This window comes from Rhinatrema bivittatum, chromosome 7 (assembly GCF_901001135.1).
Source record: "Rhinatrema bivittatum chromosome 7, aRhiBiv1.1, whole genome shotgun sequence".
NCBI lineage: Eukaryota > Metazoa > Chordata > Amphibia > Gymnophiona > Rhinatrematidae > Rhinatrema > Rhinatrema bivittatum.
The window spans coordinates 116670878-116693274 of record NC_042621.1 but is presented as its reverse complement, the minus strand read 5'-3'; the positions used below and the strand labels follow the sequence as shown (position 1 = coordinate 116693274).

Here is a 22397-nt window from a genome sequence, read left to right as displayed (position 1 = left end):
CATATAGATCGGTATAGTTTAATGAGACAAAGCTAATATAGATTTAGGCAAGGGAGGTCTTTGCTACATTTTTTGAGGGTGTACATAAATATCTGGATAAAGGTGAGCCAGTTGATATAGTGTATCTGGATTTCCAGAAAGCATTTGACAAAGCTCCTCCTGAGAGACTTCTTAGGAAATTAAAAGGCATGGGATGGGGCAGTGCTTTATTGTGGATTGCCAACTGGTTAAAAGATAGAAACCAGAGAGTAGGACTAAATGGTAAATTTTCCCAATACAGAAAGGTGAATAGTGGAATGCCCAGGGATCTGTTTTGGAACCACCACTTTTTAATATATTTATAAATGACCTGGAAATGGGAACAAGTGAGCTGATCAAATTTTCCGATGACAAAAAATTATTCAGAGTTGTTAAATCACAAGACGATTGTGAGAAATTGCAAGAGGACATTACAAAACTGGGAGACTGGGCATGCAAATGGAAAATTAAATTTAAAGTGGACAAGTGCAAAGTGATGCACTTAGAGAAGAGTAACCCAAATTATAGCTTCACAATGCAATGTTCCACATTAGGAGTCACCACTCAGGAAAAAGATCTAGGCATCATCATTGATAATTATAATTATATTATAATATAGTGAAATCTTCTGCTCAGTGTGCAGCAGCAGCCAAGAAAGCAAATAGAATGGTAGGGAATATTAGGAAAGGAATGAAGAATAAAACAGAGAATATCATAATGCCTCTGTATCGCTACATTGTGCACCCTCATCTTGAGTATTGTGTACAGTTCTGGTCACCACATCTCAAAAAAGATATAGCAGAATAAGAAAAAGTACAGAGAAGGGCAACCAAAATGATAAAGGAGATGGAACAATTCCCCTATGAAGAAAGGCTAAAGAGGTTAGGACTCTTCAGCTTGGAGAAGAGGCGGCTGTGGGAGATATGATAGAGGTTTATATAATAATGAGTGGAATGTAACCAGTAAACGTTAATCAGTTGTTTACTCTTTCAAAAAGTACAAAAACTAGGGGACACACAATGAAGTTACTAGGTATTACTTTTAAAACTAATAAGAGAAATATTTTTTTACTCAATAAATAATTAAGCTCTGGAATTAATTGCCTGAGGATGTGGTGAAAGCTATTAGTGTAGCTGCATTTAAAAATGATTTGGACAAGTTCCTGGAGGAAAAGTCTATAAACCATTAAGGTGGAGTTGCAGAAATCCACTGTTTATTCTTGGGATAAGCAGCTTGGAATCTATCTACCCATTGGGTTCCTGCCAGGTACCTGTGCTTGGCTTGGCCACTGTTTGAAACATTATACTGGGCTTGATGGACCCTTGGTCTGACCTTTAGCTAAGAAAATGCCCCCTTATTTTGTTAGCTGTTCCAATGAGTAAAAAAATCACCTCAGAGATCTCTGTAAGATGCACTGACATATCTATATGGTGTAATTAAATACCCCTCAGTTTGGATAACCTTTCAGCACACATAAGGCCTTAGTCACACAGGAGTTATCCTCTTTCTGTTCCTATGAAATAAATCTTTAATAAAAGGTCCCATAAACGTCTGTGTTCCCTTGATTAGTTTAGTGACCCTTGTCTGTACTTCTAATGTTTAAATAGTTTTGAGGTTGGATGCTCTGCCTTACACTGAGGAACAGTAATATCTTTGTTCCTTGCTTCCACCCACATTTAATGAGGACAACATGGACCCAATGTTTGCTGTTGCTGCTTTGCTTTGTGCACTCATTCCCAGTTTATCAATTCATATATGCAGGCCTATTTCCTTGCTAGTACTAGCACATTCAAAGTATATGGCACCAATGTACCTGCTTATTCTTAAGTTCTTAAGTGCAGTAAACATAACAGTTTGCACTCCAGCTGGGGGAACATTCTCCCTGTAAGACTCTGGGTGTCTTTGTGTGTGTGTGTGTGTGTGTGTGTGTGTGTGTGTAATATTCTCACAACCAGATTTCAAATGACAACTGACATTGGGATTTTAAACACTTTGCAGGACTGTCAGTGCTCAGGAAAGCCCTCTGCAAGTAGGAATGCTCAGGACAAACTGGACATGGTTCAGTTAAGCAGTGGCTAGAGCAGAGGGCTACAAACCAGAGAAGCCAGGGTTCAAATCTCACTGCTGCTCCTTACCCTCTGTTACCTCAGGTGCAAATTTAGGGCCTCATTTTCCAATATCGCATTGGTATCGCATGCGATACCAAAAAGGGGTGTACCTTATGCTAATAAGCATGTGTATCACAAATTGTGATATCAGCTATGCAAAAAGCTCTTATTGCAAGTTGCACTATTAGCCCAATTTGGGCTACATTGCCAGTATATATCGTGGTTCACAATGTTTCCTGACAGGCCTGTTTCGCGAGAGAGAGAGAGAGCCTTGCTATAGTGCCTCCTCCCTAGACAGGTATTTGTATCCCTATGGGAGGCCCACCTAGTAACTCGAGGTGGGGTTTAGGTATGAGTGTAGGGGGTTAGGGGCCACTTTGACATTCTACGTGAGATGTACGAACAGAACAGTGGTCTCTTGTGAAGATTTGCTGGCCTTCGGAGTGAGGAAACTCACTCCAAGATGAGATTTCTGCAATGTTCTCTCCACCTAGCTTGTTGGTGTCCATCAAGCTAGGTGGAGAGAACATTGCCCAAATCTCATCTTGGAGTGAGTTTCCTCATGCCGAAGGCCAGCAAATCTTCACAAGAGACCACTGTTCTGTTCGTACATCTCACGTAGAATGTCAAAGTGGCCCCTAACCCCCTACACTCATACCTAAACCCCACCTCGAGTTACTAGGTGGGCCTCCCATAGGGATACAAATACCTGTCTAGGGAGGAGGCACTATAGCAAGGTTTTTTTTTTTTTTTTCTCTCTCTCTCTCCCTCTCTCTCTCTCTCTCTCTCTCTCTCTCTCTCTCTCCCCCCCCCACCCCCCCCCCCCCCCCCCCGAAACAGGCCTGTTAGGAAACATCATGAACTGCAATAAACCTTTACTGGCCTCTAGCACACAACGTAACACAAATGAAAGAGGTGTAGTTATGAGCTGCAGCTGTTTTGCGGCACACAATAAATTCTCCCTACTTTACATTTGCTCCGCCCCAACTCCGCCCTCCTTGGAAAATGACCCCCTTAGATTGTAAGCCCCCTGGGGATAGGGAAATACCTACAGTACTTGCATGTAATCTGCTTTGAAAAGCAGAATATAAATAATAATTATTGCTGGATCTTCATAATTTGGAAGCCCCTAGGATACTTGAAGGTTAACAACAATATGTAACAGGTAGGTCATTCCTCCATAGGCAGCAAACAGTTCTTGACAGCTTACATGAAAACCCATGGACTGGCTTCTGTACCCTCTGTAGGGAGAAATGTCAGTAACCCAACAAGCACTGTTCTTATGAGCAGAAATGTTTCACATAATGCATCATTCTGGAGAGCCCATAGTCAAGGGTCTGCCATACATTAGTTAGGATACTATCTGGCAGAAGAAGTCATTGGGAGACGTTGGAAATCCAATGCAGGGCTCAGAGACTGTCAGTACCTTTACTTTTCAGAGGTGAGAAAGCACCAGCACAGGATAAATGAGCAGTGCCCACTGCCAAAAGGTCTGCCCTCCATACCTCCGAGGTGGCACTCACTACCTGGTTGACTCGATTCCTCCGATGATTCTCTTCCTGCGACGACGCAAGAGGCGAAGCCCACACACGGCAGACGCAGCACCTGAAAGATCGAACCAGCCACCTTCACTTCAGAAGCAGACCGCATTGACAAAACAAAAGATGCAATTGCTCAAGAAAGCCAAATATTCTGAAAGCATTAAATTGTCCACCAAATGAGCGAGCCAGGCAAACAGGCTGCAGGTCCATGGACTAGGATCAGAGTGCAATGCTGCGGCTTCACCCCTAGGAACGGCGACAGAAGGATGCCTGTCCTTCACCCCGCCACCTTTGCCCCACCACCCTTGTTTCCCAACTTCAGCCGTAATTCTGATCGTAATACTGTTACAAGTTAATCTGTCGGTGCTGCTATCAATCTCCGGGGCATCTTGGGAGCTCTGTCCAAACCTGGTTTTCATTGAACCAGTACGTCAAACACTGACAAGTCTTCATTGCTGAAAAGCACTGCCTGTTCTATCCTCCACTCAAGGAGGAAATCAGGATGCTGAAGTACCGTGTGTAATTAGGTAATAAGCTGGCCTCATTTAGTAAGAATCCCCTGCACAGCATGAACCACAAGTCCTTGCTTCCCAAAGTTATCCAGCATCTTTAGGTGTCACACAAACGAACTGCCCCTTCTCCGTATAGCAGATATGTCGGCTCCCAAGTGGTACGCTGTGGCGAGGGCTTGGGGGTAATCTGTCTGCTAAGAGCTTTGAACAGAAATCTTATATGCATATAATTATCATTATTTTGTTTCTGCTTCAATTCCATTTCTCCTTCTTAAATGTTCTAAAGTAAGCTTTAATCTGTCAGTTATAATGAAGGACCTCAAACTCCCAAAATTTCCACAGTAAATGCAAATGATGTTCTTATGAAAATTATTATTCATACAGTACAGCACTTAGAATGCACACATATATACAGCACTGTACGAGATAATTCATGTAAGGCGAGGAATCTGCTGATAGGAGGAGGTTCAGAGAGAACGTGTAAAAAATGCTTCTTTACAGAGAGAGTGGCAGATGCCTGGAATAATCTACCATCAGAAATGGTAGAAATCGGTGCTGCCTCAGAATCTGGGTATACTTGTGACAGATATAGAGGGTAGCACTAGGATCTGGATGGTAGGCTGCAGGATTGCAAACCACCCACCTTTCACTGCCTCAAAAGCAGAGGTGAATGGGAGAGGTGATGAGGGGAAAACAAGCGGCAGAAAAAGAAGCACAACCTAAGTGGCACTGCAGGTCATGAGGAAGTCGGATTGCTACTAACAGGTCACAATGCCACAGAAATCAACCAGGTTGATTCTGGTAGGTTAGTGGTGGCCGGTACCATCCAGCAAGGCCATGAGATCTAGACAGTCATATTCGGGCAACAAATTCACTAGTTTTGGTAGCTATTATAAAGCTTAGTGGTAGGGCTGGGTGTTGGATTAAGTATGGGAGCTTGTATGCTCATCTACCCTAGAGAACCAAAAAGAAAAACAAGAAAAACCAACTTGGATAAGGTGCAATATCCTACAAACAGTCACATTTCTACAGGAGGCAGCTGGGATATATCCTTAGCCGTGTAGACCAGAATAACGGGTGGACTGGATGAGCCAAATGATCTTATCTGTTATTATTTTAAAAGGATTTACCTGGCTGAAATAGGATTTTAGCTGGGTAAATCTGGCCCATTTAAAATTTGGTCCCTTTAACCGGTTAAATTTGTGGAGACAAATTCATAGAGAGCACAAACATAGCCAGACTGAAAAAAAAACAAGAGGCTGGTTCTTCAAATTTAGATGGTACTCAGTGCTAGCCGGCTATAATTGAACGGACAAATCTAGATGCTGCAATAGCAGGCCGAAAGTGGTCCAATTGCTTACCCTCCCTAAGTCCCAAACCTCTGTCCGCATTCCCTTCCAGCTGCCTATATGATTTTTTTTTTTTTAAAGCCCCCAAATCTCTTCCATCTCCCCCTCCGTTTGCCTGCAGGGCTTTTAAACAATGTTCCATGATCCCCACTGCTGATCCCCCCTCCCTCCTGTGTACAATAAAAAATAAAAAAAAAAGTAATAGCCTACGTGATTTGGAGCCCTGCTTCTCCAAACCTCCCAAAGCCGAGCTGGCAGGAGGAAACTTGTCCACCTCCCACCTACCAGCTCAGTATCCACAACATTGTTCATGGGAGGAGAAGAAGAAGGACAAGATGGAAACAAAGGATGGAACGCAAAGATGAGACGGCAGGAGGACAATTCAAAGGATGGGACTTCATGGGGGGGAGAACGGGGAGAGAGCAGAGGGTGAGAGAGACAGCAAAAGGAGAAAGCGAAGAGGAGAAAAAGAGAGAGCACAAGCAAGGAGATGGCAGAGAGTGAAGGGGAGAAGGAGAGACAGGTATTGTGTTTATTATATAACAAAAGATTAAACTAATTTGGCGGCACAAAATATTTCTTCTGGGTTCACCCATACCAAGACCTGCAGCTAACTTTGATAATTTAATTATCCAGTTTTTAGTGGCTGCTCAATGTGAGATTGAGGCAGCCTGGAAGAAAACTCATCTTCCTTCTAAGGATTCCCTGGTTGGTTGGCTGTGGATTGTGTAAAGAGATTTCTAGGGCCTGATATTCAGTGCCATTTAGCGAGGCTTTTCTCCCATTCTGTGGTCTATGGGGAAAATGCTTAGTAAATGAGGCCCTAGGTTTGGACTTAGCTGGCTGAATGGTGCCATTTGAATATCCAGCTGTGGTTAGCGGCTTTCACTTCACCAGCTAACTTTTATCAAGCTAAAATGTTAGCTAGCAGAGGGGCCGGTGCAAAAAAAAAATATATATATATAGCGCGGAAAGTGGGCGCTGAAAAGTCTGGACGATAAACGGACGCCGATAAATTCGGCATCCGTTTTCATTACTGGCAGACGACCGGTTATGGAAACCGATGCCGAGTTTACCGGCGTCGGTCTTCATAACTCGGCCGTCTGCCGAGGTTTATTTTTTTCTTTTACTTAAGAAGTACAGAAAAGCAGTTTTTTTCTGCTTTTCTGCACTTCTTTTACATGCGCTCAGCTAAATGTGCTCAGCTAAATGTGCGTCTGAGACACACGTTCTTTTTTTTTTTAATACGGAGTGAATGAGTAATAGCCTCATTCACATGCATTTGCATTGCATGTGGTGAGCGCTATAGCATTCACTCCGCGTCGGCAATGCGCTAAATAGGCGCTAATCCCCTTATTGCATTAGGGTGGATTAGGGCCTATTTAATCCAAATCCGACTGCGGGTTATACAGTGCGCTTGACTGAGCACACTGTATTGCATCAGCCCCAGAGTGAGGGGTGGGATGGGCCACTTGTCCCTCTAACTTTAGCTGGATAAATGCTGATATTCAGCATTATCCAGCTAAGTTAGCCGTATATGTTTAGGACTGCTATTCAGTTGGCCTAAAATTGCCCAGATAAACATATCCAGCTAACTTTAATATAGCTGAGTATTTCAGTGGCATGGCTGCACCACTGAATATCTCAGCCAAGTTAGCCAGATAAGTTTTTCTGGCTAAGTTAGGCAGCTAGATGGCAGCTCAGTATCAGACCCTTACAATTTTAATCTATATGGAGGCCATTTCATACATAGAAGCATAGAAATGACGGCAGAAAAGGACCAAATGGTCCATCTAGTCTGCCCAGTTAGCTTATGGTAGCATCTGTTGGCCATACAGGTCACCCCCATACTTATTTTCCCAGATCATCACAGTCAGGGCCCTTGTTGGTTTCTGTCTGAGTCCAATTGTCCATTAACTCATGCCGTTGAAGCAGAATCAATGTTGGAGTTACATCAAAAGTATCAGGCTTTGATTAAAGTTAGTAAGAGCTGCATCAGTAAGTTACCCCATGCTTATTTGCTTTCCCAGACCATAAAATTCAATATCCTTGTTGGTTGTTGTCTGAATCTAATTCCCCTTTTCCTCTTTTCCCCCTGTCATTAAAGCAGAGAGCAATGATGGAGTTGCATCAACAGTATGAAGGCTTATTGGTTAAGGGTAGCAACCGCCACACCAGCAAGTTACCCCCATGCACTCTTTTCTTCATTTCCATTATCTAGCCTTTAGGGATCCACAGTGTTTATTCCATGCCCCTTTGAAATCTTTCTCTGTTTTTGTCTTCACCATCTCCTCTGGAAGGGCATTTCAGGCATCCACCACCCTTTCTGTGAAGAAATATTTCCTGATGTTACTTCTGAGTCATCCTCCCTGGAGTTACATAAGAACATAAGAAATTGCCATGCTGGGTCAGATCAAGGATCCATCAAGCCTGGCATCCTGTTTCCAGGCCACAAGAACCTGGCAATTACCCAAACACCAAGAAGATCCCTTGTTACTGATGCAATTAATAACAGTGGCTATTCCCTAAGTAAACTTGATTAATAGAAGTTAATGGATTTCTCCTCCAAGAACTTATCCAAAACTTTTTTGAACCCAACTACACTAACTGCACTAACCACATCCTCTGGCAACAAATTCCAGAGCTTAATTGTGCATTGAGTGAAAAAGAATTTTCGCCGATCAGTCTTAAATGTGCTACTTGCTAACTTCATGAAATGCCCCTTAGTCCTTCTAGTATCCGAAAGTATAAATAACCAATTCACATCTACTCGTTCAAGACCTCTCATGATCTTAAAGACCTCTATCATATCCCCCCCATAGCCGTCTCTTCTCCTAGCTGAACAGCCCTAACTTCTTCAGCCTTTCCTCATAGGGGAGCTGTTCCATCCCCTTTATCATTTTTGTTGCCCTTCTCTGTGCCTTCCACATCGCAACTATATCTTTTTTGAGATGTGGCGACCAGAATTATACACAGTATTCAAAGTGCGGTCTCACCATGGAGCGATACAGAGGCATTATGACATTTTCTGTTTTATTATCCATTCCCTCCCTAATAATTCCTAACATTCTGTTTGTTTTTTTGACTGCTGCAGCACCCTGAGCCGACGATTTTAAAGTATTATCCACTATGATGCCTAGATCTTTTTACTGAATGGTAGCTCCTAATATGGAACCTAACATCGTGTAACTACAGCAAGGGTTATTTTTCCCTATATGCAACTCCTTGTACTTGTCCCATTAAATTTCATCTGCCATTTGGATGCCCAATCTTCCAGTCTTGCAAGGTCGTCCTGAATGTATCACAATCTGCTTGTGATTTAACTACTCTGAATAATTTTGTATCGTCCGCAAATTTGATAACCTCACTTGTCGTATTCCTTTCCAGATCATATATATATATATATATATATATATATATATATATATATATAAAGTACCAGTCCAAGTACAGATCCCTGAGGCACTCCACTGTCTACCCTTTTCCACTGAGAATCCTACTCTCCGTTTCCTGTCTTTTAACCAGTTTGTAATCCATGAAAGGACAACGCCTCCTATCCCATGACTTTTTAGTTTTCTTAGAAGCCTCTCATGAGGGACTTTGTCAAACACCTTCTGAAAATCCAAATACACTACATCTACTGGTTCACCTTTATCCATATGTTTATTAACCCCTTCAAAAAAATGAAGCAGATTTGTTAGGCAAGACTTCCCTTGGGTAAATCCATGTTGACTGTGTTCCATTAAACCATGTCTTTTTATATGCTCTATGATTTTGATCTTTAGAATAGTTTCCACTATTTTTTCCAGTACTGAAGTTAGGCTCACTGGTCTATAGTTACCTGGATCGCCCCTGGAGCCACTTTTAAATATTGGGGTTACATTAGCCACCCTCCAGTCTTCAGGTACACTGGATGATTTTAATGATAGGTTACAAATTTTAACTAATAGATCAGAAATTTCATTTTTTTAGTTCCTTCAGTACCCTAGGATGCATACCATCTGGTCCAGGTGATTTGCTACTCTTTAGTTTGTCAATTTGGCATACTACATATTCCAGGTTCACAGTGATTTGGTTCATTTCGTCTGACTCATCACCCTTGAAAACCATCTCCGGAACTGGTATCTCCCCAACATCCTCATTAGTAAACACGGAAGCAAAGAATTCATATAGGGGTAGATTTTCAAACAAGGCGCGTTGGCGTACTTTTGTTGGCGCTCCAGGCGCAAACAAAAGTATGCGGGATTTTAGTAGATACGCGCGGAGCCGCGCGTATCCACTAAAATCCTGGATCGGCGCGCACAAGGCTATGAATTCTGTATAGCCGGCGCGCACCGAGCCGCGCTGCCTACCCCCGTTCCCTCCAAGGCCGCTCCGAAATCGGAGCGGCCTTGGAGGGAATCCTCTAACGCCCTCCCCTCATCTTCCCCTCCCTTCCTCTATCTAACCCACCCGCCCGGCCCTGTCTACACCCCCCCTTACCTTTCTCCGGGGATTTACGCCTCCCGGAGGGAGAAGTAAATCCCCGTGCGCCAGCGGGCCTCCTGCGCGCCGGGCCGCGACCTGGGGGCGGGTACGGAGGGCACGGCCACGCCCCCGGACCACCCTGGGCCGTAGCCACGCCCCCGTACCCGCCCCCAAAACGCTGCCGACACGCCCCCGAAACGCCGCGACAACCGGGCCCGCCCCCCCGACACGCCCCCGACACGCCCCTCTCGGAGAACCCCAGGACTTAAGCGAGTCCCAGGGCTCTGCGCGCGCCGGTAGGCCTATGTAAAATAGGCTCACCGGCGCGCAGGGCCCTGCTCGCCTAAATCCGCCCGGTTTTGGGCGGATTTAGGTGAGCAGGGCTCTGAAAATCCGCCCCTTAGTCTTTCTGCAATGGTCTTATCTTCCCTAAGAGCCTCTTTAACCCCTCTGTCATCTAGTGGTCCAACCGACTCCATCACAGGTTTCTTGCTTCAGATATATTTTAAAAAAATTTTATTATGAGTTCTTGCCTCTATGGCCAACTTCATTTCAAATTCTCTCTTCACCTATCTTATCAATGTTTTACACTTAACTTGACAATGCTTATGTTTTATCCTATTTTCTTCAGATGGATCCTTCTTCCAATTTTTGAAGGATGTTTTTTTGGCTAAAATAGCCTCCTTCACCTCACCTTTTAACCATGACGGTAATCATTTTGCCTTCCTTCTACCTTTCTTAATGCGTGGAATACATCTGGACTGCGCCTCTAGGATTGTATTTTTAAATAATGTCATTATGTGACCCCTAGTTCTACTGATTTCTTTCCAACAGAAAAGGTTTGTCAATTGTGCATCATTAAAAGATTTCAGGTATCTGAAGATCTGCACCTCCTCTCCTCCAGGGTATACATATTTAGGTCCTTCAACCTCTCCTCATAAGTCATTTGATGGAGATCCACCAACACTTTGGTCACCCCTCCATCCAGACTTTGTCCCTTTTGAGATACGGTCTACAGAATTGAACACAGTACTCCAAGTGAGACTCACCAAGGACCTGTACAAGAGGATTATCACCTCCTTTTTCTTACTGGTTATTCCTCTCTCTATGCACCCAGCATTCTTCTGGCTTTAGCTATCGCCTTGTCACATTGCTTTGCTGTCTTCAGATTGCTAGACACTATCACCCCAAGGTCCTTCTCTTGCTCCGTGCACAACAGCCCTTCACCCCCCATCTCATACAGCTCTTTTGATTTACTGCACCCCAGATGCATGACTCTGCACTTCTTGGCATTGAATTCCAGCTGCCATATCTTCAACCACTGTTCAAGCTTCCTTAAATCACATCTCATTCTCTCTACTCCTTCTGGCATGTCCACTCTTTTGCAGATCTTGATATCATCTGCAATAGACAAACTTTACCTTCTATCCCTTCCGCAATGTTGCTCACAAAGATATTGAACAGAACCAGTCCCAACATCGATCCTTGTGACTCTCTGCTTAACACTGTTCTCTCTTCAGAGTAGGGTCCATTTACGATTACACACTGTCTTCTATCCGCCAACCAGTTTGTAATCCAGGCCACTACCTTGGTGCTCACGCCCAAGCTTCTCATTTTATTCACAAGCCTCTTATGCGGGACTGTATCAAAAGCTTTGCTGAAATCCAAGTAGAACACATAGCATGCTCTTCCTCGATCCAATTCTTTAGTCTCCCACTGAAAAAAATCAATTAGATTTGTCTGACAGGACCTTCCCTTGGTGAATTCATGCTGCCTCAGGTCCAATAATCCTCCTGACTGTAGATAGTTCACTATCCTTTCCTTCAGCAGAGTCTCCATTAATTTCCCCACCTTATGAGTTGAGGCTATCTGGCCTGTAGTTTCCAGCCTCCTCTCTGCTCCCACTCTTGTGAAGCAGGACCACCACCACTATTCTCAAATCACTTGGCAGCACTCCCGTTTCCAGGGATCTATTGAACAGGTCATGCAGTGGACCTGCCAGCACATCTCTGAGCATCCCTGCAATGAGCCTCATCCAGCCCCATGGCTTTCTACACCTTTAGTTTTCCTAGCTCTTCCCATACATTCTCTTCTGTAAACGGAGTTTCATCTAACCCATCTCCATCTACAGTCTTGTCAACCAGCAATGGTCCTTCTCCAGTGTCTTCTTTAGTGAACACCGAACTGAAGTATTTGTTTAATATTTCTGTTATTTCTTCATCTCTATCCACACAGTGCTCCTTGTCACCTTTCAATTTCACTATACCACTTCTGGCCTCCCTTCTTTCTCTGATATATCTGAAAAATGTTTTTCTCCTTCTTTACCTCTTTGGCAATTCTTTCTTCCGCTTCACTTTTTGCTTTCTTGATTTCTTTCTTTGTCTCCCTCATTTTTAACATATTTTTCCTTGTGTTCCTTTGTTGACTTGTTCCTTGTTGACATTCTTTATACTTCTCAAATGCTGTTCTTTTTGCCTTAATGTTTTCAGCCAACATCTTAGAGAACCATATCGGTTCTCTTTCCTCTTCCTCTTCTTTACTTTCCTAACATATAGATTGTTGCCTTTATAATAGCTTCTTTTAATTTGGCCCACTGTTGATCCACCTCACCCATTTTCTCCCAGTCTTCCAGTTCTTTCTCCAGGTACATCCCCATTTTGACAAATGAAATTCAAACTTGGGTCTTGGTGTGACTTCTCTGTATCCTATTTGCGATATCGAACCATACCGTCTGATGATCCCTACTGATCAGGTGCGCCCTTACCCGAACATCAGAGATATTATCCACATTAGTGAGCACTAGATCAAGGATCACACCCTCCCTTGTGGGTTCCATTGCCATTTGTTTGAGCAAAGCACCTTGAAGGCATCCATTATCTCTCTACTTTTTGTAGATTCCGCAGAAAGGATGCTCCAATCCACATCTGGAATATTAAAATCTAGAACAAGCAACACTTCTCCCTTCTTTCCCAACTTTTGGATGTCTTCAATCAGGTCTCTGTCCAGTTCATCCATTTGGGTTGTAGGCCTGTAGATCACACCAGTAAAAATGGAAGTACCATCTTCTCTTTTTAGGATAGTCCATAATGCATCTTCTTTACCTCATGTCCTTGCAATTCAGTTGCTTGGATATTGTTTATGACAAAAAGAGCTACTCCTCCCCATTTTTTGCCCTCTCTTTCCTTCTTTAACAAGTTATAGCCTGGGAACCATGTCTCCGTAACAGCAACAATATCCAATACCGCCTTGACCATTAGGGCCTGCAGGTCTGGAATTTTATTGCTCAAACTACGAGCATTTGTGGTCATAGCTTTCCAGTTGCTCTTCCTAGTCACCTTTTCTGTTTTTTTTAACTAATTGAGTTTGTTACTTTGTCTTCCCACTTCCTGTATTGCTTGGGGGGTGACATTCCAATTTCACTGGCCACCTCCTGCCACCCCCACTTCCTAGTTTAAATGCCTGTTAATGTATGATCTGAATTTTTCATTTAGCATCCTCTTTCCTGCCACAGACAAATGTAGGCCATCCTTACCACATAATCTTTTATTGCTGCATACATGGCCTCAGCTTCCAATGTATCCAAAACTATTTCCGTACACCAGATTTTGAGCCAGACACTGAAATTATCTATATGTTATAACCTTTCCTTTTCCTTTTCATGAATTGGTAGCACTTCTGAAAAAGCAATATTTATTTTATTTATTTAAAGCTTTTCTATACCGACTTTCATGATACAAATCAAATCAAATCGGTTTACAGGGAACAGAGGCATTAACAAACACGATAACCATAACCAGAAATGGAGCAAGAAAGTTACAATGAAACAGGGGCATGAAACTGGGAGGATGGAAAAGCAGGGTGGAGGAGCTCAAAAAAACTGATAGAACTATAAAGATGGTAGGTACTAAGAGAGTCCTACATCTGAACTATGACAAGGCTATGCTATGGCAGTGCTAAACTTGATTAGGGGAAGGCTTGTCTAAACAACCAAGTCTTAAGTTTTTTTTGAAGGTCAGCAATAGTCTTTGACAAGTGTCTAATCTTCTCCCCTAGATTTTGGAAATCTTCCTGTACCTTGTGGACACCGTTTATAGTGAGGTCATTGGTTCCCAGATGGATGATAACATTGATATCACTGTTCTTATTTTCTTCTATAATTGCACTGACCATCTAGTTTGCATTTCTATTAGTTGAACATCCTGGAATGCATTTAACCTTTGTGTCCCCATCAAATTGAATTCCCAAGAGGTGGTGTGATCTGGAAGTCAGATTTGGTAATTATTTCCTTTCATTTATTAAACTTTTTCCTTGTGCCATTGCTTCCTTCTAGACCTGTGCAGACATTTTGTCCCTTTACATTTAATATGATTACTTGAGGGGGCAGGGTTGGGACTGGTATGAAAATATAAACTATGAGGGCCTGTGTTACCTATACAGGTTTTCATATTTATGTCCTGCTTCGATTATATCTATTGATTTTTACATTGTGGCGGTGATCAATAAAAAAAGAAGGGGGAGACAGGGAGGGGAAGGCGCAAACAATACAAAGTGGAGAAGTGGTGAGAAAAATAGCAAAGGAGGTAGGGTGGCACATTGAGGGTGTCTGGTACTGCTGCTCTTGGAAAGATAAGCTGTGGCACTGCATCTGTGCTGGGAAAAAGTGACTGACAGCATTGGTGAGGGAACGGAGAAGCCAGGACCCTTCAAGGAGAAGGGAGGTAAGAGAAGTAGGGGATGGGAAAGGGTCAGGTCCAGGAGCCAACCTTCTCACCCACACAGTAGAGGGGGACTGGAGGACAGTTCCTGCTCAAAGTTCTGCAGCCGCCTTCAACTCCTTGGGCCTGGGTTTCCATTCTAAACAGAAAACCTAAGGAGGAGCCACCATAGCATGCACCGCCTCGCAAGTGGGGGAGAAGCCTAGTGATTTGAGCAGCAGGCTGAGAACCAGGGAAACCAGGATTCAAATCTTGCTGATGCTCCTTGCAACCTTGCGCAAGTCACTTTGCACTTCATTACCTCAAATGCAGGGTCTGATTTTACTAAGGCTTTTCTGTCATACTGAGTCTATGGGAAACATGCTTAGTAAAGGAGAGCCTTATCTTGTAAGCCCTCTGGGAACAGGAAAATACCTACAGTACCTGAATGTAATCTGCTTTGAAGTGTCACAAAAGGTGAAATATAAATGAGAAAAAAACCTAAGACTTCCGGTTGATAGATTGCTTCTGCTGTTGCCCGAGGTGGCAGTGAAGGGGGTATGAAAGAGGCCAGCAGGAGGGTTTTGAAGTGGAGGCACTGTGGTGCGAAGATGCTGGGGGAAGTGGAGGAGAGTAGGCAATGTGGAACGGAGGGGGGGGTGGGGTGGATGTGTTTTTTCTTCCTTGGATTTGGCAGCCATATGCAGCAAGAAAGAGTGCAGGAATACTGACTGTGCAAGAATTCACTGCTCCCTCGTCTTAGGAAATGTTCTAGGAGTGCAATGGAGGGGGTTCAGATCAGGGTGATGTGAGAGAAGACAAATGATGCTAAAGCCCTACACATGGAAGACCTCACAGCTATTTCCAGCTTTTCCATTTGGGCCCTGATGCAGAGAACAGTGCATGAGTGTTAACTGCGGGGAAGTTCACGGCTGCTCATGCCTCTGCTTCACAGTAATTAGCATAAGAACACTGAGCATGGGTTTGTTCATAGTTTCATCCACACTCTCTCCCTGACGTAGTCATTGCACATAGGATGCAGGAAAAGTCAGTTTTACCCTTCCTAGTAAGAGTCCATGTAATGAAGGGTGTACGAGCCCTCGATGTAATGAGACCCAGTCTCCCCGGGAAGGAGAATAGTCTAGGACAGGGCTTCCTAAACCTGTCCTGAGACCACACAGTCAACCATAATGAATATGCACGAGATAATTTTTCATACACTGGAAACCCAGTCTATGCTAACATCCTGAAAAACCTGACTGCCTATAGGCTGCCCAGGACAAGCTTGGGAAGTCCTGCTCTAGGGACCGCTGACTGTGAGTGACACATCTCCCAAGTCCCCTGGTCCCAGTCTTCCACAAGCAGCACCTGGAGAGCACCGGCTGGGGGGGGGGAACACAGTGCCACTGTCTCACCGCTGAAACTGTTATGGGTAACAGGACAAATGTTTCAGAACTTTTTCTACCTGTATTTTTGAATCCTTGGGTCTTCTCTTCCACGTAGTCGCAAACCACTCCCGCATCTTCACTGTGCCAACAGTTGTGAATCCCACTGTCTTGTTTCCTACACTCCTCCAGGGTGCTCTCTGTGCCATTGCACTCCACGTTATCCAGATGGATTGGTCCCTGCCCTTCCCCAAAATATGCCATTGTCCTGGCTTTTGCTGGACCACTGGAATTAAGGATGAGCAAGAAGGAAAGGACCATTACTCTTGTAAAAGCACCACCAAATGCTACCTTTATCCTCGGGACATTTAGAAAATGAAGATCACATATATCACAAATCTACTGAAGAAACAGAATTTGTTGGATATTTGAGTTTTAAAATCAGATGTTTTGTAAAGGGGTAGTCCTCCCAGTTTGCTTAGAGATCCAATGGTTTCATGTCCCCGGGTGGCAAGGTGTTAACCTTCCCTATTTTACAGGTTTTCAGTCTTAACCAGAAGGCCAAGAAGGCCCCCATGCTCCATTCATAGCCCAGACTTACACTTGGATCTTAACCAAAAAGAGGTTGAGAAACTCGTAAGTCTATTAATAGTTATCTAAGTATCCAATAAAGTATACAATTCAATTAGGATTCTTGCGCTTAAGACCTTCAACTTTACCCCAATGCATGTCAAGTTCAATGTGTGCCCAAAATCTGCATTGGATAGTTTATTTCCTAGTATTCAATTCATTGCCTTTTTCATATTTGTTCTGGGGCCATTGCAATATATTTATACGCAGAAAGCAGGTGCTGAACAGTCAGCACCCGCTCCCAGGTGCCCATCCTGGGGGTGCCTCGCAATATTTAAATTAGGGGGTCACGTTAGCAAGGAGGCACTAGGGTCGCTTGTGTGCCACTAGCGCCTCCTTGCTAACAAAAGCCCGAAAGCGTCAGCCGTCCGCCGGTTAGGAAAACCGATGCCGAGTTTATCGGCATTGATTTTCCAAAACGCCGCACAGCCAGGAGTTCAGGAAATGGAAGCTTCTCAATTGAGCATCCGTTTTCTGCACCCGATTGCTGGCGCTTTTTTTTTAAACTTTTTTTTTTTTTTTTAATTAATTTACTTTAGTTTTTCCTCCTACTTAATATCACAATGATATTAAGTAGGAGGTAATACAGAAAAGCAGTTTTTTCTGCTTTTCTGTACTAGTTTTAGAAGCGCTCAGCTAAAGGCAGGCATTAACTTCTGATCGCTAAAATTTGCATGTGATAAGCGCTATTAGACTCACTCCGCGTTGGACGTGCATTGTAGAGGTGCACTGTATTGCATCGGCCCCTCAGTGGCTATGTAACATGCACATTTTTTCTACTGTTTGTTACTCATTATGCTTAACATTCACATTTTGTCATGAATATATGTGTGTCTTTGAACCAAGTTATTTTGCCTTTGGAAATTATCTTTAATGATCTTGTTGGCCTTATTTATTGTTACATGTAGATTATTTCCTTAAATATGGGGCGGATTTTCAGAGCCCTGCTCGCGTAAATCCGCCCAAAACCGGGCGGATTTACGCGAGCAGGGCCCTGCGCGCCGGGAAGCCTATTTTACATAGGCCTCCCGGCGCGCGCAGAGCCCGGGACTCGCGTAAGTCCCGGGGTTCTCGGAGGGGGGCGTGTCGGGGGCGTGTCGGGGGGCGGGCCCGGTCGTCGCGGCGTTCCGGGGGCGTGTCGGCAGCGTTTTGGGGGCGGGTACGGGGCGTGGCTACGGCCCGGGGGCGTGGCCGCGCCCTCCGTACCCGCCCCCAGGTCGCGGCCCGGCGCGCAGCAGGCCCGCTGGCGCGCGGGGATTTACGTCTCCCTCCGGGAGGCGTAAATCCCCCGACAAAGGTAAGGGGGGGGTGTAGACAGGGCCGGGTGGGTGGGTTAGGTAGGGGAAGGGAGGGTAAGGTGAGGGGAGGGCAAAGGAAAGTTCCCTCCGAGGCCGCTCCGATTTCGGAGCGGCCTTGGAGGGAACGGGGGGAGGCAGCGCGGCTCGGCGCGCGCAGGCTATACAAAATCGATAGCCTTGCGCGCGCCGATCCAGGATTTTAGCCGATACGCGCGACTACGCGCGTATCTACTAAAATCCAGCGTACTTTTGTTTGCGCCTGGAGCGCAAACAAAAGTAGGCTGTTCGCGCTTGTCTGAAAATCTACCCCTATATGTTTTGCTTCTTCAAAGTGATGACTATTAATTGATTTTGAATATCCACATATCATTTTCTTCAGTTTATTTATAAAGCAAATGGTCCTCAACTTGGTCGGGTTAGTCACCGCAGTAGCCCGGATGTGTAAGCATTGGTGGCACTGCTGGCTAGTGAAAAGTTCAGACTGAGCTGTGCATTGTTGGGTATCTTTTGTAGGGGGCGAGCCCATGCTGTAGCAGTACTGCATTGGCTGGTGTGCAGAAAACCTGCATTTCCAGTGTGCATCTCTGTTCTAGGAACTCAGAGGAGGGGTGAAGACTGTGGTGGTCAGAATCTCTGAGGAGGCTGAAGGTGTTGTCCCATCAATTCAGCCACAAGATACCATCTTAGTACCCAGTCAAAGTCATGGAGTTAGAACTAAGCCTTGGGCAGGCCATGAAAACAGCTGAGACACCTGTCAGAGCACTCAGAAGGGGTTAAAACCACAGAAAGGGCAGCCAGGCCTGTGCAGCAAGGCTGGGACAAAGACTTATCTAGAAAGCTCCAGGCAGTGGTGATGGAGTCAAGTTCTCAGAAGGAGTTGGGAATGCATTTTTTGTGCAATTTGCAAGTTTCATGTGATTGCCAGCTCTGAGGAACTCACTGCAGGCACTGGATGAACACGTGTTTTTCAATTTTGGTGTCTGCCTCTGTCGATTTCTCATGTTGTATGTACATGAAAGTCTGCTGGAAAACATCTCCCAGATATAGTCATATCCAAACATATGAATGCATATAAATACCCAGTCCAATACAAATGCAGAGCTGCACAGACACCCAGCAAGGCATTAAACTGTTTGAGGTATCTCATTAGCAACCCCCACTAATATTTTTTTTTTGATTAGCAATTTGTACTGCTAATCAAAATATTTGCGCAGAAACCACAACATCTGCAAACTAAGCTGAAATGCACACTTACTAATGGATTGCACTAATATGCAAACATAGAGACATGAACAGATTCATCTTGTACTACAAAGGGAGCAGGATTATAATAATCAAACACAAAGACTCAGGGAGGTCCCTGCCTCCATCCCCACCCATATTTCTTACTGCTAAGTTGCACCAATTAATACTCTACCTGTATCCAAGCTGTCTGCAAACCACAGCTGCATCCCTGTCAGTCCATCCATCGTCGCAGACACTACCCCATTCTCCATTTAGGAAAAGTTCCACCCGCCCTTCCTTGGTGCTCTCTCCATTCACCAGCCGCACAGCGGGTCCTAGAGCATGGATAACCAGCGCAAAGTCAGCATAAGCAGTGCCAAGGACAGACTCCTTCTCCCAGTGATACTGAGGATAGCCATGCCTGGAGAGGACCTCTGCTGAGGACATGGCTTCCTCTGCATCGACGGGGTGGTCCAGTACCTAACCCATCAATCGCACGATTCAAATCTCAGATGTCCCTTTTCGTTCTCAATCCATATTACTTCAAATTACATTAGGACACTAATAATTGCATATTGAAACACGGGAGTGCCTCAACTGACCATAATCGTATGCCCATGGTGCATCAGAAAATATATGAAACCAGAGGTGGAACAACTCGGTTATCAGCTGTGATGTCACCGTTGAGAGCTCTGGGAATATACCGGGCAGTTTTCTCAGAATACACTGGTGCACTTCTCCTGCTCTCACCTTAGTGCTGGGAGATGCTGGAGGGAAATACAACACTTCCACTGCTACTGCTTGTATCATTCTTCTTTCCTAAAGTGTTCTGCAATGCACCTAGGTACAACCCTCCCACTGCTTCACGCAGCAGTACTTCAAAAGAGAATCTAATTTTCTGTCCTCTTACTCTCTTATAGAGTACAGAATCATATCTTAGATTTACAAATCATAATAAAAACGAATTGCCAATATAGAAGTGGTTGCACACTGATGACATCACTGTCAGATATCCAATGGTCAAGGCTATGATGTCATCACCTGTGTGACCATTTGCTCCTCTATGACAAGAGTTCCACTTTAAGAATTCTGCAAGAGTTGGTGCTCCATTCTATGGGAGGGACTTATTTATGAAATTGCCACCTCCTGGTCCAGTCATGCTTTTTGAAAAGGATCTTATAGCTAACTTCCAAAAAATACAAAGTTGTATAAAAAGCACAGGAGGCAATATGTTCAAAAGCCCGGCTCATTTGAAGGTTTGCAGGTACTTTTTCTTTGGAAATCAGCTTTACCAAGATTCGTGAGCACAGAAATATCCGTGAACTTGGCACCTGCTTTGCCAGCAGGCAAAGCCCATATGGGAATTTGCAAATTCTCTTCCCATGACCTCCCCCCAGGAACAGTCCCTTTTTCCTGCAACTAGCATTAGTCACAGGGAAAAGGGGGCGGGGAGGCAATTTTCAGCCCCAGGGATTTACCTGTGTAACTGCCTTTGCAAATTGTCCTTCCCTCATTTACTTACATGTGAACTAATAAAGCAGATTCTTGTATATTACCAATTAGTTCTGGTGGTAGCTGATGTTCTGTTAGGGATTTTGTCTGTTTTTGGGGTTCGTTGATTCAGGCCAGGGTTACCGGTTTGAAATAGAACTTAGGGTTAAGAAAGGTTCACTCAACCTCTACTCTCCTTTACGAAGCGAACAGTTATAGCATGACCTGGATTGTCTCATTTTTTCTTAACTGAGCTAATTGTAATTTGAGGTGGATTTATATTTTTTTTTTGGTTTGGCTTTTTTTTTTTTTTTTACATGTTTGAGTATCCATAGACTGGGTAGGACATCACAGTTTCTCAGGCTCAACAGCCAGCTTACCTGAAGGCACGTCGGTGATATCATTGCTATCATTCGAGCAGCGGACCCCCACGTCCTCCGCATGAGAGCAGTCGTGCTGCCCCCAGCTGCTGTGAGGACAGTCCAAGAGAGAATCCTCCAAGCCAGAGCACGCCACCTCATCCAAAAGAATAAATCCTTCTCCGGCATCAAACTCTCCGTCCGATGCCACGCTGGCAGAACCACTGAAGGAAAAAAGAAATAAAGAATTGGTTAATTCATTGAATTTATGTACAGTGAGGGCAATATTCAGAAAAGTGGCAAGTGAACAACTTATTCGGCTAAAGTTAGGCAGATAAGTTGTCAGGGGCATTCAGCGGGAATACATAACCGGATAGCTTTCAAACCTAACTAGCTGTATTTTAATATAGCTGGATAGTTTTGAAGGTTATCTGGGTACGTAGTGCCAGATAACTTTACACAAGAATATTTAGCAGAATGTTTATCCCACTGAATATTCCTGAAAAATTAACTTTCTTTGCTGCCAGGAATAACTGAAGGAGGGAGAGGACACCTCAGAAGGGAGGAAGGCGATCTCCATTCACCAAAAAGACAATGATAGGGACCCATCTGACCCAAAGAGGGATTTGCCACGTGAAAAAACAGCTAAAAAGGGAAAAGTTGTAAATCTGAACTTTTTTTTATTATTGATTTCCAGTAAATTCTTATTTTTTGTCATTTAATTACTTGTAAATTACCCTGGAAAAGAATACCATATAAACAATAAAAATAAATTTAAAAAATAAAGATGTTCTGCTGGCTTTTCTTGTTGGCTAAGTGATGTATGAGTATGATTAAGACATCTGAATGCGGGAGTATGACTACATGATTTTAGTGTGGCTACAGGCAGTATTCATATGCGAGAGCAAATGTGAGAATGAGGTATGCTTGGAAGGAAGGCGCCATGTGTGGTAAGTGAAAATGTTATGATACTTGTGTAGGATCTAGCAAAGTTCTTTTAAAATGATAATCAACGCTGTTTCAGACATTCTGGGGACCAGGACGGAAATTTGAGAAAAGGTCCACAATCCCAGGTTCCCTCCCCCCTGGATCCGCTACATCGTCTTCCTTTGCCATCTACCCCATGGTACCTTTCTGGCTGCTCTCCTTCCTACTCCCCTTTGTATCCTCTCTTCCATCCCCTATGGTGCCTTCCTGGTTCCCCCTCACATTCTCCCTTATTCCTCCTACCTCTTCCCCCTCTCCCCAGCTCCACCCTTTCCTAACTCCTTGTTGACCCTGGCTCCTCTCCCTCCTGCTCCTACCCCTTTTCCTCCATGCA

At 44.2% G+C, this 22397-nt stretch overlaps 1 protein-coding gene across 2 annotated transcripts in view; it reads right to left on the bottom strand.

The window, feature by feature from the left end:
* Positions 1–22397, bottom strand: part of LOC115095397 (neurotrypsin-like) — a 94772-nt gene that overhangs the window by 22997 nt on the left and 49378 nt on the right. The window contains exons 10-13 of one of the 2 annotated variants that reach the window (XM_029608974.1): positions 21098–21300; positions 19420–19561; positions 16155–16360; positions 3653–3731 (exon numbers count right to left, since the gene is read on the bottom strand). In XM_029608974.1, the coding sequence (XP_029464834.1) occupies positions 3653–3731; positions 16155–16360; positions 19420–19561; positions 21098–21300 (630 nt within the window). The remainder of the gene's footprint in view (positions 1–3652; positions 3732–16154; positions 16361–19419; positions 19562–21097; positions 21301–22397) is intronic. The other variant, XM_029608975.1, reaches the window with a different exon arrangement.